This window comes from Salarias fasciatus, chromosome 23, assembly GCF_902148845.1.
Source record: "Salarias fasciatus chromosome 23, fSalaFa1.1, whole genome shotgun sequence".
Lineage (NCBI taxonomy): Eukaryota > Metazoa > Chordata > Actinopteri > Blenniiformes > Blenniidae > Salarias > Salarias fasciatus.
Window position 1 is genome coordinate 12,783,218 of NC_043766.1, and position 16,178 is coordinate 12,799,395.

At 39.6% G+C, this 16,178-nt stretch overlaps 1 protein-coding gene across 1 annotated transcript in view; it reads right to left on the reverse strand.

Moving 5' to 3' along the window:
• Positions 1 to 16,178, reverse strand: part of anos1b (anosmin 1b) — a 49,110-nt gene that overhangs the window by 21,742 nt on the left and 11,190 nt on the right. The window contains exons 2-4 of the mRNA XM_030083561.1: positions 13,163 to 13,210; positions 856 to 918; positions 165 to 372 (exon numbers count right to left, since the gene is read on the reverse strand). Coding sequence (XP_029939421.1) covers positions 165 to 372; positions 856 to 918; positions 13,163 to 13,210 — 319 coding nt within the window. The remainder of the gene's footprint in view (positions 1 to 164; positions 373 to 855; positions 919 to 13,162; positions 13,211 to 16,178) is intronic.

The window sequence follows — 16,178 nt, forward strand, 5'->3', positions numbered from 1 at the left end:
AGCAGCAAAAGCATCTCTGCTCATCAATATAATGACTGTAAATCAGGTTGCTTTACTAAACAGTCTCCACTAGTTTTCTCTTTGAATTTGCTCTCTTTATATAAAACAAAAAACAAAAACTGAAGGATTCAGACACCAAATAGCTGTCAGGGAGTTGCCTTTACCTTTATACAGATTGGCTGGTGCCTGGCAAGTGTGTCCACAGCCATTGGCGCAGCACTTCCTGGGAGATGGACAATGCTGGTCTGACGAGCAGCTCTCGACGCAGGCTGCAGCGAATCCAGTGGCTCGCTGAGGAGGAGGGCAGTCCCCCTGTCGAGAGGACCTCAGGGAGGCCAAAAACTCCCGGCTTGTCACGCACTCTGTCTGCTTCTGAAAGCATTGGAGGTACTCTTATTATTATTATTATTATTATTATTGGAACACAGCACAGCTGACATCAAGTGAATAACAACACTCAGCAGAGAAGAAAGTGCTTCTTACTGGCTGTTTGAAAGCAGACAAGGGGCTGAAGCTTTAATTGTTGTTTGTAGATTTTTGTGTCCACATTTATGTGTCTATGTATTTGGTTACAGAGCTGCAAAATATGAACAAATGCTTAAGCTAATAGCACTAAATTACCCTATAGTCCGAACCAGCCAATCCAGCCAGGAACATGCTTCAGCTATTGTGGTGAAAAACTAATTTATTCCCACAAAAAACTGCAGCTGGCTCTGCAAATAATCATTAGGGGCCACGCAAACACACACACACACACACACACACACACACACACACACACACACACACACACACACACACACACACACACACACACACACACACACAACTGAAAACATGTTCTTTCTGCCTTACCTCACAAGATTTCGGAGAAAGCACCTTCCTCGTTTCCCACAGTTCTTTGCATGGCTGAAGGCACTGCACATAAACAAACAGAACGAAACAAAATCCCAACATAAAGTCAATGTTTTACAAATTACCATTTACTAGTAGCTGACAGTTTTACTGTTTTTGAACTGAATTGGTGAATGTACCACACCGTGTACTTTACTGCCATCTTGAAGAGGTAACATTTTGTAGAATTAGCTTGTGTCAGTAAAAGAAAAACCTCCATGAGGTTCAAAGGTAAAGGTTTTTTTAAAGAGGTTGCCTAGTTGGGACAAAGAGATTCAGAGCTGAACCGTTAATTGAAGCCATTCCAAAGATTGCAGCAGTGAAACTTAGCTTTGTTATTGTACAGAGAATCACATTAGCTTGAAACTCATAAACTCAGTTCATGACAATAGGCACGCTAAGGGATGAAGAAATTGTGCAGACTTGGAAGCAAAAGGTCTTTGTTGACATTAGTTTGGAGAAATGACTGTTTTTGATTTTTCATTTTTGGTTTTATAAAGAAAGTTCATGACTGTGTCAATCAAAATATACTCAAACACTTTGTAATGAAGTAATTGAACAATTAGAAGCTGCTATAATTTCTATGCTATCTTCTTGCTCCTCTGGTCAAATGCAGGTCAAACTGTGTTGCATGTGTAAGCTGAATGTTTTGTGGGTCAGTGTCAGTGGCACTTTTCAATATACTCAAAAACTGCTAGATTGCTAATCCAGTCAGTCTACCAATATTACACAATAATTTAAAACCAATTAATCTCCTTATCTAATTCAAAGTAAATGACCATGTTCACTTTTACTATTCAGGGAGAAAAAAACCAGCATCAATACATTTTAAAAGGAAATATCTAATAATGATGTATCAAATGGCTTTGGGATGTTCAAAAAGGGAAAATGAACATCTAAGCTGATAGAAATCACAAAAGAAATATACGCTCCCCTAGCTCAACTCATCTGGTTTGCCACCTCAGTGAACTGGTGAATGATGGCTCTTACAAAATCAAAACCAGACAACATATAAAAACTGTGGTTTCCCCCTTTAACCTCACCCCCTCCCTGCCCCCGCGCTCTCTCTGTCCGTCTGTCTCTGTCGGTTCACCAGTGTGCCTGGCTTCAATCATTCCTCTACTTTATTCCATCACACTGAGTCCAGTGGAACAGAGCAGAATCCACAAAATACCTAATCTTTTTAGCACATATAAATGGGCTTGTCACATTAAAACGTCTTTTTCAAAAAGCTACAGCGAGACAGACGTGTTTCGGAAAAGCCCATTTATGGAATGACAAATGTGTGGACAACATACATTTTTGATTTAACTAAGAAAACTTGCCACATAGATAATGACCAAAAAAACCGTCCTTCCTGAGTCAATAAATTCATAAAGATTGTTTTTTTTCTACACCCACAGAAGATAAAGTGAAGCTTTGGTGTGAAGCACAACAGTTTCGAGTAATGAGAGAAAAACTTTTACCGATGCTCCACCTGAAACCTTGTCTTTGAGTTTCACTGGTGTCAGGTTTGAGAGATTATCACATAGCTGCATGTTTGTAGTTTCTGTCTCTGGGAAATGACTTACAGAACTACCATGAACTGCAACATAATTTAAGAGAACTATATGATGTTAATGTAAAAAGATGCAGGGCCATTAAGAGAAGCTGTCAATCAAACACATAAGGTTGTACTCAAGAATATCTAATTCTGCAACACACAGCAATATGCAGCCATTTGTGCATTTGACACGTTTAAACTTCCAGATAGTTGCTGTGGTTTGTTCTGCTTCTGTATGCATGGAAACTCACAGTTTCTTCACTGAATACATTTTCAGAAGTTCTCTCAACAGTTGATAAGTAGAGCAGTATAAATAACTTTTTTAAACTAAATTTCCTATTATCACATAGAGTGTGAGAGCAGTAGAATGTTATCAGGTGTCACGACAGTGCAGTGACCTCTGAAAATATTGCTTCACAGAATATAACTCCTGGTTTATTTCTGGCCTCGGTTCGTTTTCCTCAGACACTCTGTCTGCATTTTAAAATTCAAAGACGTACGTGTTCAGTAAACTGATGACTGGAATTTTTCTGATTTGTTCGAATCTATTTGGCTGATATACTCCCCGTGTATTAGTCCTGTGATGGATCAGAAGGCTGTTCAAGCCCCTCTGGAAACATCACTTGAATCAGAGAAATGGCATCGGGAAGACTGCACTGCAAAAATAAGCGTGTGTCTCATCTTAAAGAGTGTGCTGTTTGTTCAGATAGTGTGGAATGCTCACCAAGTATCTAGCACTACAAATAACAGAAAATAAACACTGATAAGAGAAAAAAGCATGTTCAAACACTATGCCGTGAATTACAGACTTATTGCTATATGGCACGAACCACACTTCTCTATCTATGAACACGAACAAGCTTTTTTCACATCTTCAACATCCTCGCTGTTCTGTCTGAGCACACAGTAATGACGCAATGCGTCTCGGATTTTACAAGATTGTATGAACATTTTGATGTTTCCCTTTACCATGGAAACTTGTCATATTTGAAAGCATTACAACCACAACTAATCCGAGCAACCGCAGCTTTCGTTCTTCATAAGGAAGCAAACCACAGTCACCTCGAAGCTTTCATCCACAAAACATAACTTTGGCCAGAGTTACCACTTTAAGTTATTTTCCCATTTTCTTTTCTGTTTAGTCGGTGATGTATTCCAGAAGGAGCCTGAGCAGAGGACACAAAGATAACACAACACACACACACACACACACACACACACACACACACACACACACACACACACACACACACACACACACACACACACACACACACACACACACACATGCTTGAAACTAAATCCTGAAGTTTGATGTATTTCTTCATGGAGCTCCCATGGGTGTCTTCACCAGACCACGTGCTGCTCTGAGCTTAAGGTTGTCAAAATCTCAGCAAAACACCTCCCATGCAAACATGCACATGCACACACATGCGCGCACGCGCACACACACGCACACACAAACACAGCCACTCCATCTCTCTCCACTCCTCCCTTATTGGCTCTGATCAATTCACGAAATGTAAATTTTCTCAATCCTGTCTTTTCATTTTATGCCCTGCCTCTCCTGATCTACAATCCCTGCTTTTCTTCTCCTTATTTCAGATGTTTTTGTCTCATTCTCACATCATTCGTGCTTCTGCTCTCCTCAATGACCTTTCACTCTGGAGTCAGTGCTGCTTTTCTCTCGTTTCACTTCAGCACCTTCCCTCCCCTTCTTCCTCTGCACTCCCTGATTTATTCGCCTTTCATCAAACACCACAGCGTCTACACCCACTGAAGTTCATTGTTGGGTGGTCCAGAGGTGTCTTGAATTTAGAAATAACCACGCATACACAGCTATAACCGTACTTGCAATTAAGTTGTCAGTATAAAACTAGAGGTGTTTGAATTAAGTTGATAGAACTACCATAAGATGTGCAGTCGAAAACTAACTGCTTTGAATGACAACGAATATTTGGTGGAAAAAAATGCTAAATTATTGTTTAAAAAGTGACAAATTTATTTATGTATGTGTAGTATTTTGTACATTCAGTACATGTTGCCTGAAAATGACGTAACTGAAGAAATTGTTCTATTTTAAATACCCAATGCTTGACTCCATAGATGGGATTATCAGATATAATTCAGTAGTATTTTTACTACTAAGTAGTAACTGATTCAGATTAAGTTTAGCAAAATATTGTAATGTGTTGTCGTGATGGAGAAGTGGTTTGCACAGTTATGACACAGTGACCAACACCGTGTTCGATCGCAGCCCAGGACATTTCTCTGTGGGGTTAATTTTCTTATTGGGTAAGCACAAGGTTTTTCTGAGAAATCTTGTTTACCAACATAAAGAAAAGCAATCCTTGTTAAGTCAATGTGTGACTGTCACCCAATGGTCTGCTTGTGTGACTGTGTACATGAGAGTGTTTCTCACTTTGATGGACGTCAGACCTGTCCATGTCTGCCCTGCTTTTGAAACCAGTCAGCTGTGTATGACTCCAGCTTCCCACAGCATAGATTGAATGACTGGGTGAAGATGAATGAATCAATGTACCTGGGAGAACAAGTTTTATATGCCATTTTTTCTAGTACATTTCTGAATGCAGGCCTCAGTATGCACCTGATAGTTTATACAGATGTCACCTTCTCATTTATACTTCCACAGACTGGATGGAAACTTCATTAGTGCAAGACTCTATTGAGCAGTTTGCAAAACAAACAGCTTGTTTCATAGAAAACTCATAATATGGGTCGAAAGCAATGATTCTAAGCTGTATAAAACTCATTCCCAATTTAATTCAGAGGTCAACAGTCTCAGTACTTGTCTAAGAGTTAGTATGCTTCACATGTAATCGAACAACCTCTGCTTCAACCTGTAATAATGTAGCCTTTAATTAGTGTAGTTTATGTAAGAAATTAAATTGATATGTCGATTAAGATTAAAAATATCTACAGATAAGAAGATGGGAGTTGTAATAGTGGATTTAAGGAGAAAATAATTGTGGCACAAGGGAAGTGCTCACAAACACGGCTATAATGGCATCCATCACTGCAGCACATGCTCTATATATCTGTGGATAAGAAGCTGAGAGACGAATGGACATTTCTGGACCTAAAGGGAACACAGTGAGTTATGTGAATGTGAGATCCGAGCTGCAGAGACAGCCTGGGTCAGAGGTGGGAGATGTTACTGTTTAACGCAGCAATACAGTGTAACAACAGAGCCGAGATTAATGACTGTCTGTGTGTCTGTATGTGTGCACAGTTTTCAGAGGAGCTTCTCAGATATCTCGGTAATAATTATTCACACAATGATTCTCGGCCCTCCGCCGTTCTCTCCCACTGTTTTATGGCATCACCTGCCACAATAGAGGGATGACAGCTACACTCGGCAAGAGGGCGTTGAGGAAATGGGAGAGGGAGGGGAGGAGAAATGTGGTTTCAGAGTGGACGAAGGGGGGAAAGGACTGAGTGTCAGTTGAAAAGGAGAGAGGAGATGAAAGACAACCGGTGAAACAGGTCCAGAGGAAAAGGAAAGAGGCAGAGTGAAAGACAAAGAAAGACAACCACCAGATGTGCCGAGTCTCTACACACCAGTTCAGCTGCTGCAATGTGAGCGCATAGGCTGTTTATTTATGTGTTCAGCTTGTCATCAGTTGTTATAAGCTGCAGGTATGTATCAGCTCAAATCCATATGTGCAGCTTTTAGACTTGGCAAACTAAATGGCTTAAAGTCGATTCCGCAAAGCTATTTCTATGTTTAACGAGTTTTCAAATGTAAAAACTTGCAAGCTTGCAGTACACACAAGCCTCTATTAGTATCAGCTAAAATAAATTTCTACTGAACTTTGATGTTTCTTCGTCATATTTAGGGTTGTTTTTTGCTTGAAGCTTGAAACACACACACACACACACACACACTCAGTCACACACAAAGATACACAAACTTCAGGCAGGCAGATTGGTGCAATATCATAAGTCAGTGATTAACATTTTCATCAACGATGTGTGCCATTGCTTTCGCTCCCTCTCTCTCTCACTCTCTCTCTCTCTTTCTCTCTCTCTCCCTCTGTGTCTCTCTCCTTCATTCAAGCTTTGCCTCTATTTACTTTCTGTGTTCTCCACTACAAAAGAATGCTGAACAGGCACAAAAAAATACCTACTCAAAATTAATAAATTAGTGTCCGACAATAGCTAACTCAAAATATTTCTCATTCTACAGAAAAGGTCGAATCACAGTTTAATAACTTGAGTCGCTTTTGAATGCCGACCTCGGTTGGGCCTCGCTTAATGTGCGCATAGCCATGTTTCTGTGGCACATAGAGTAGCTCAGCTGTTAGCCCTGTACGGGTCAGTGTGATGAATGATTTGCTCGTTAAGTTTAGTTACATCACTTAGTTTGGGCAAAATGTTCTATAGATTCAGGTCTTCTTTTAGTATCTGAAAAATAAACACGTGCAGGTTTATTTTACAGGTTAGCTGACAGGTATGCACTGTGGCACCAGGCTTGCACAGGCCATCACTTTTTTCATGTTGCTGTCAGAATGAATGACTCCAAGAATAATGAAGCACCCCTTTCACCCCTTCAAACAAGAGTTTAAAGAAATAGTAGTTGTTCACACAGCATTTTTGCCAGAGACTGCAGCAGGCTACGTAAGGAGGACACAGAGAGACTGCAGTTCTGTGATTAATTAATGATAATTGTGTGATATATTGTGATAAAGCAATAAGTTAAAAAGCCCTTACTCGAGTAATGTTGTTCTTTTAAAGTGATACTTTTCAATGTTTTATTCACAACAGCATTTGTTCAATAAATGAATATGCTCGTCAAATAATATGCATTAGGTGCATTTTTTTCTCTCTAGATGTTTTGACTAAATGTTGCACCCTGTTAGTTATATAAAATGACACTGATACTGAACTACATGACAGCTGTGGGCCAAAAGGACTCATTTGAGGTTTACAGGCTTATAGAAGCTGCTTCAGCAAATGAAACAATAGTCATTGATTTGTTTTCGGAGCTTTAGGAGTGATACTGAGAGTCTTAAATTGGCAAATTAGGACAACTGATACAGAAGCCCTTGTCAAACTGTATCCTCTTTGATCATTTCATCCGTACTTTTGCTCAAAATGATCACTGTGCTGCAGCACAAGAAACTGGATAGAAATAGAATAGCAAAGAAGATATCACAGGCACTGTGAATTCACCCCATCTTGAACTGCAACTGTTGAGAAAGGTGGCGTGTGGAGCTGGGGTGTAGGGGGCACATTTCTTATATTTTTGTCACCACAATTAACTAAAGTAAAAAGAGATGAGAAGAGAAGAAGAGAAATCCTCTCACTTTATTAGAATCTGCTTATACATACATGAGGCCAGGAAAGTAGATCAGAATAACTAAGCAGAATTTGACCCAGAGGGAAAGTTGGTGCTCGTTTTTTAGGTTCTTACAATATGATGTTCAAATTCAATATCAATTTGATGCTGCAGGAAATGTAAACTTCTTTCATTTTGAGGAACGAATCAGGAAAAGATTATGATAACAGGAAGAATCGCATTTACATGATACTGTACCTCTGCTCCCTTGTTTCATCCTACTTCAGTGTTTGTTGTCGGACATCCTGCTGTCTTAAACACCTGGTACACATTACTACATCTACGAGGCATGTGTGCGTGCGATTGGTAAGAGTACAAGAAGGGGAAGAAGAGATAAAAGAAGGACGAGATGGACAGATGGAGGGATTGTGTGAGGCCGGCTGCAGTTTAGGTTCTTGTGAACTTCCATGTGTGTTTCCATGAGAGAGAGGGAGAAAGAGAGAAAGGAGAGAGCACTGATGATGTGACACAAACCATATGTGTCAGGCCCACATCTGTCTGGTGAATGTTTGTGTAACTTAAACACAGAAGGGTTCAGCCTTGATGTAAGAAAGGAGCGTGGAGAGACATATATGAAGCTCCACAGGTGTGCATACATTTACCTGCTGTCTAGTTTGTTTCCATTCTCTTTCTTACTCAGGTTAGGGCACACTATTGCCTACAGAGAAAAAAGCTACAAAAAAAAAAAAAAAAAAAGCTGGATATTGTTCTGAATAGTGTTATGATGCTATGAAATTGTTTTCATTGTTGTGGGATAACCAAATAAGCGAGTGCATGAGATTAAACACACTTGAGAAGCACTAATAGTTTTCCTTGTGGAATAAGGAATTTTACATTTTAAGCTCCCTAAGTGAAATAGACGACAAGGGAAATTAAATCCAACCTTTAGCTTTGCCGTTCACCCTTTGGTGTGGGTGGGTGTGACTGTAGTGACTATGTGTTACACACATCTTAAAACTCAGTGAGAACAACTGAGATCAGCACAGCTCCAGGTTTGCACAAGGACCTGAAAAGGAGCTTAAGGAAAACTCATATGAGTCCCAAAATTGTTCTGTAAAAATCCCTGTCAAAAGTTATTGGGCATGTTTCACTGCCAAAAGGCTTTATGAGATCCTGCAGTGGAACGCAGGTTTGGACCAACTCACACTTTCTTAGATTAGCCGCACTAAGAGCCCAAAAATTGGGGTTTATAAAACGTAAACGTAAACATACACGTGAGAAAAGGGTCTGTGAGTCAAAGTGTGGAGACCCATGTCAGAGAACCCACTGCTTCTTTCTTCCCCTTTAACTTTCACCCCCTTATATCCAGAAGATTGTGTAGAAAAGATCTGAAATGTGTCCACTTTGGTAGAATACTGGACATTATCCTACGCTACAGATATAGGACAGGTGTTTTAATCAAACAGATGAACTGTAATGTGTCCATGCTATTGTTCATGCAACCATATTTTATGTGACAGAGAGCCCAGATTGACTCTCACAGTATGAAATTAGTTGCAATTTCAAACAATAGTTAGCTCTCAGAAATCACAGCAAGATGCTCTGGGTTTAACTATTGGCTGGGAGTTACTGTGTGGAGTTTGCATGTTCTCCCTGTGTGTGTATGGATTTCCTAACCGCTGATCCTAGGTGTGAATGTGAGTGTGTGTGGTTGCCTGGACTGGCGACCTGTCCAGAGTGTATCCAGAGTTATTTTACTTATTACCTTGAAAACCATTTTCATGGTACATGGTATTAAAATCAAGCTTCACTACATTCTGCAAGGGACAAATAGAGAAGGAAGTGAAAATTTGTATGCATTTTGTAAACTTGCTTACTTGTTTTATCAAACAACAAACAGCAATCTTACCTCAAACATTTTAAAGGCAAAGTACGGACTAATTATAACTTTTTAAAGTATATAAATAACTTCAAAATAGAGCACAATAAAAAGATGGTAATTCTTGCAATCTTGTGAAAATGAAAAACTCTGCAGGGCTTATATTGATTCAAAGGCACTTTATGTTTAAACATTTAAAACACGTCTGCCAAACAAGCCATTAACAAATACATAAACACCCTGAGGGCATTAAACAGCAGAGGGCTGTCTTCATTAATGTAATTCATTATTTTGATTAAGCTTGGTAATTATGCCTAAAGAATCAGATATGGGTTTTTCCCTTCTAATTTGTTTTGGTTGGCCTGCCATCGTTATTTCCACAAGCTGGATGGTGTCCAATTTCAACAGACTCTTAAAAAAAAGTGTAAAATTAATAACTTTGCAATTCAAACAGGTACGAACGGACACTGAGCATGTCAGCGTCAGACCACCTGGGAGGAAAGCTGAGGTTTATACAGCGTCAGTTCTCCCACAGACAGTCTGAGCTACTGTTGCTGGATCTGTTGCAGCAACACGGTGCACCACCAGTATTCACAGCAAGCAGGACAGCAGGGGAGGCGCAGTGCGACTCAGCATTCATCTAATTACTACTTTTATTTTACTTTTTTTCTTCAAATCGCTGAAATTGAAAAAAGGAGCACAGAAAAGGTAAAAACACAAACAAGAAATGCACAGATAGGGAATCGTTTGGAAGGGGTCATAAGAGTGTGTGTGAGTGTTTTCTCTGAGGTGGTGGGAGGGTAAGTATAGATGAAAGATGACATCTGACGGGGTATCACCGACAGCGCTGGTGGAAGTTTTCATAGGGAGTGAGCATTTGGCTGCTGTTGACACTAACCTCTGCTGACCCTACACACACTACTGAAATACACACTAGAAAGATTAGGGGAAAAAGCTCTCAATGTGCCTGTTTTACCTGCTCCCTTTATCCAACTGTCATGTGAATTTGTAGCAAAACTTGGAAATGTTGTACAAGGTCAAATATGACACAGGTGTGCTTCCATCTGGACTGAAGCTTTTAGAGGTTTGTACCGGAACAGAGAGTTCAGAAAACACATCAATAAGAAGCTGGACAGAATCTTTCAAGATGTCGTTAATGCTGAGTAAGTTCAGGTCAGGGTCTAAAAGTTTAGGGTGGACAGATATTCAACAGACATCTGTTGGATACACTGTTTACCCCGAATAATTCATTTTATCAACTCATTACAATGAGCTTTCCTGAAAGTACTTTTTTTTTTTGTGAATCTAAATTGTTAATTTCTTAATTTGCATAAAGACCTAGACATGTTTGGTTCTGCCTTCTGTGCAAGTATTTGTTCTCTCATCAATGGTTTGAAAGACTTACCGTCATGTTCTGAAGTTATAACAAGTTCAAAATACAATGCAGTGCAACTCCTCTCCCATCAAACAATGAATTAGCATCCAGCATGCAACACAGAGAGCTGGCAGGCAGTGTTAAGTGAACGAGCAGGAGCAGAGTCCTCTGAATGGAGAATGAATGAAGGGGAACCAGGGGAAGACATTATTTTAACTGAAAACATGACATGTGCTGTTATGGAAGCCATGTGGGGATTTTTACAGTCTGCACAAAGGTGACGAGAGAAGAAGACTTATGTTTCTAGTATGTTTCTAGTATTTAGTAAGTGTAGAACTTATACTATTTTCCTTAGCTTAATGTTTATTTTTATATTCACACTGATTTAGGAAAGCAGGAAACTATTTTGTTAATTTGAAGTTTTCAAATTAATGAGGGGCGCAGACGGCTAGTAATCAATCACAAAGAGACAGAATTGTGTTCTAAATTGCTTTTTTGCACTTACTGTTAATCTACATTATTAACACTTTTAATGTACCAGCTAATGAGAAACACACTTTCCATGCAAAAGTTTCAGACCAGTGTGACGAACCGCAGCCAAAGTTCTGAAAGAAAAAACAATGGCTGCTTTTATTGTTGATGTGACTTTGATATGTTGGCAGTTCATTCAGTTTGCATTTTTAATCAAGTAAAAAAAACAAGTATTCAAACTTCTGATTAACTTTGCTACAATTACTACATTCCCACAGCTTAAAAAAGCTTTTAGACAGTATTATATCATATAAAGTCCACATGTACGACGTTTAAATCATAAAAATATGTGCAAACTAAGTTGTATGAGAATGCAACACTGAGACCCTGGTGGACCTACTGACTTACTGGACTTGTGCATAAAAATTATTTTATAAATTTTTAAACAGATAAATAAAGGCCCACTTCCACATCCCCATTCAATCAAATGTAAACAATTAATCTATCACAGATGTTCGTAGATTCTTGGGGGTTTTTTTCATTCTGCAATCAGCACTGTGTTATTTGTTTTAAGAAAGGTTTCCACAACGTAAATACAGACATATGAGATGGTGCAGAGCGTCAGTGGATGGACAACAAAAAGGCAATCCAGACAAGGTCATTAACTTATTTTAGTTAGAACATTTAGCCTTTAGTTTGTATAAAAGCATCAACAATAACAGCAGCAATCAAGGAAATATGCAAGAGTCAAAACTTAAAATCATGTGAATGGGATATGTCAATATTGTTGACATATAGAGAACTTACATTATATTAATAAATACATTCATACCAAGTTTTTTTTTAAAAGCTACCTTGCATTTATTACAGCCTGAGTAACATTTTCCACTACAGCATAATTCACTGTGAAACTAAGCAAATTCAATTCAATTTGAAGTGTAAAACTACAATTTACACCCGGACTTTTCCGTCTGTTTTCAAACAAAATGAAGAACTTCCATCTGCAGGTCTTTGCATTTCTAACTCCTCAGCTTCTCTTAGGACTGTCGGAGCTAGTTTGTTTAGATACCTGACCTAAGCAGTGAAAATGAAAATGAGTACAGCAACAACAAGGACGAGCCCACAACTAAAGCCAACGACAGACGTGACCTACTGAGGGTTTGCTTGATACTACAAGAAAGTAGGCAGCAGTAATGCAAGCCCGAAGCTCATTAATGCCACTCATACTATTATTCAGCCAATCGCTTCAAAACTAAAGACAAACTGAAATCGTTCAATAAGTTTGGGTAAGCATGCAATTTGGTTAATGTTATTTGGGACCAAAGTAAATCAGGTCCAAAGTTTAAATGCACAAACAGGTACGAGGTATATCTCAATAACAGTCTTTAAGTCTTTAAAAGTCTCACACCAGGGGCATAGTTAGAGGGCTGTGGGTAGGGATACGACTGGCTAAAGATCTCTTAGGCAAAGGGATGTGATTACTCACAAATGATGCTGGTTGGATACTCCATTGTAAGGTATTAATTACCCTTACTGGGTGAAATGCCCAAAGATGACTCACTGAGGTCATGTAGTGCATTATTTGGTACGACATTAACTTTATACCCAACTGAATTATAAAAATTGTTTTGGTGAACCCGAAACTGATGACTTGATGACAGTAATATCCTATTAGAAGTACACTAACGGTGTGTTTACCTGAGCACAGCGTCTGTGGTTTTCACACCAAACCAGGACCTGGTCGCTCTGGAAGAGAGGAAAAGGAAGGATTAAAACAAACATAAGTACAGACGCTGAATTAATCTCTCACAGACAAATCCTGTGTTTCACATCATTTTCCTCACATTTTGGATGATTCATTTGAAACTACCGTCATTCATACACTAAGTCAGAAAGCTAAATATTATTCATGAAAAGTCACTGACAAAATTAGTTCACCAGAGAAAACATATCATTCGGGGACACACACACACACACACACACACACACACACACACACACACACACACACACACACACACACACACACACACACACACTCACACACAACCTCTTATGAATGTAATTATCCTCTGGGTGAAACATGACGTAACACACTGTGCTTGTGGCTGCAAAACCAGACAGACGGACACATCGACAGACAGGCGGAGGCTGGGTCGCTTGGTAAGATATCTGCTCATGTATATATGAGAGTGTGGGTGAATGTGCGAGCAGTTAACTGCTCTTAAGTGAGTCAAGACCACCAGTAAACACCGCCGCTTCAACCACCGTGACAGAGGCAGATGTCACCTCATGACTACACCAGGACAAATACAGATGAAGCCATAATGAACCACTCTGTGCTCTGTGTGAAACCAGGAAAAGTCCAGTTATGTCATCCCTACAATTTTCTACACAATGTCATTCACAAGTCATTTAAAGGCTGTCTGAAAATCCTTCAATAAGAATCATTATTGTACTGTACAGTGCATCAAAACTGTATTGTACTGTATTGTGTATGTGTATGTGTGTGTGTGTGTGTGTGTGTGTGTGTGTGTGTGTGTGTGTGTGTGTGTGTGTGTGTGTGTGTGTGTGTGTGTGTGATGTTGTATGAAGAGCTGATCTTGTTTCAAGCTAAATAAAGTTCACTCAAGAGAAGGTTTAACAGTCGTTAAGGGGGCTTATCCAACACACACACACACACACACACACACACACACACACACACACACACACACACACACACACACACACACCTTGGTGCCTCTCGTTTGATGAGGGTTGCAGGGGTATAGTCGGGGTAACAGTGCTCAGGTTAAAGGTTGCAGATTAGGGGTTGGGGGATTTCACAGAACAGAAGATAACTAAGTGGACTCTTTCATTCTTAACATTCAACACAGATCCAAATTGTCTGTTTCTGGTCAAATCGTTGTACAGAAACCACACTTTGAGGTGGGGACAGAGGGTTGTTTGCTCAGTTGTTGATCAGTCTCGCAGGAACAAAACTGCCGTCACCAGATCACCTGTGTTATATTTAGTTCAATAAGACCTAAGCTTGTGACATACTTTTGAAGAAGTGTGCAGACAGGTTATTTAAAAGAATCAAAAGCTCTTTTCAAACAATGGGATAGAAAAGCCTGCCTCACTAAGCCTTTTCTTTGACATTTCCAAAACCAACAAACTTCAAGTCACACCAGATTTCTGCAGACTGCAAAGAATACTGAGCATATGTGTGAAAATGATTAGTGCTCCAAGTCCAGCTTGGATTTTGTTTGCCTCGTTCCTCTCATTTTCTCTCACTACAGCTGCTTATTATTGCCCCCACTGTCCAGCTGCTGACTGCATTAAACATTTGGTCCATTCTAAGATAAATAAAAGAAAATATAATATGTGATAACAAAACTGTGAAAACAAAGACATAAAAATAGAAAAAAAAGGACCGATGAGAAACTAGCAGTAAAGAGAAGACACTGTGTCACAGACCCCTACCTCTTTCAAACATCAGATCAATAACTGCACATTTTATTTCAAAAAATGTCCTGAAGACTCAGTCACAATGTGAGCAGTAGCTTAGAGCTTGTGTGATTCAGACTCTGAATATCACAAAAGTGATATACTTGATGCCAATAGTAAGCTGGAATTAGTTCCAGCGTCCCACCATCCTACACAGGATGGAGCGGGATAGAAGCTAGATGGATGGATGGATGGATGGATGGATGGATGGATGGATGGATGTATGGATGGACGGACGGATGGACGGACGGACGGACGGATGGATGGATGGATGGATGATGGATGGATGGATGGATGGATGGATGGATGGATGGATGGATGGATGGACGGACAGACGGATGGACGGACGGACGAATGGACGGATGGACGGATAAATGGATGGATGGATGGATGGATGGATGGATGGATGGATGGATGGATGGATGGAGGGATGGATGAATGGATGGACGGATGGATGGGCATCACAAAAGTAAGTTGAGTTTGAGTTATTTCTTAAAAGCAAGTCATTCAGCAGACGCTAACAGTCAGACCATTATTTGTTTGCTTTAGGTATCTCTTTCTTCTCAAATCACAAAAGTTTCCTTGAAGAAGCGGCTATCCCGTTACAATTACTTCCATTCAGATTCTACTAAAGCCTACATTGGGAATAATTCCTTTATCCTGTTGAAAGGGGCTAAGAAAATATTGTAAAAATGGAGAGTGATGAAATAGGTGTGTGAAGGAGCGTCACAGCAGGTTCGTCCTTCCTGCTGGTATCAGACTCTACATCCAGCACTGCTCCAAACAGACCACACACGCTACACTTTCACTCAGATGACAACGAGCAAACTGTCACGTGCAATAAACTTGTGGGACTAATAAAAGATTTCCAATTCAGTCCTGCTCTCTTTCGATTTTTTTTCTTGTTTTGGGGGTGGGGTGGGGTGGGGGGGGGAGTTGATGTTCCTTTCAGAAATTGCCAAAATAGATCATCTGCCTACATGTTACCCAATCTAGCAGAGTTTTATCACTGCTGACAGCAGAATTCAAGTTAACCAATAAAGTACATTTGTTTAAAAGCTAATGCTATAGCACCGAAGAGCACTACATTCGTACCATCTTTATCTTTTCCAAAATTTTAAATATTGTATTAAATCAAAGTCATTTCAAAGTGTTGTAACAATATATGTAATCAGTTTTGCTAATGATTTAGGTCAGTGGTTCCTGTCACAGCATTGTGCTA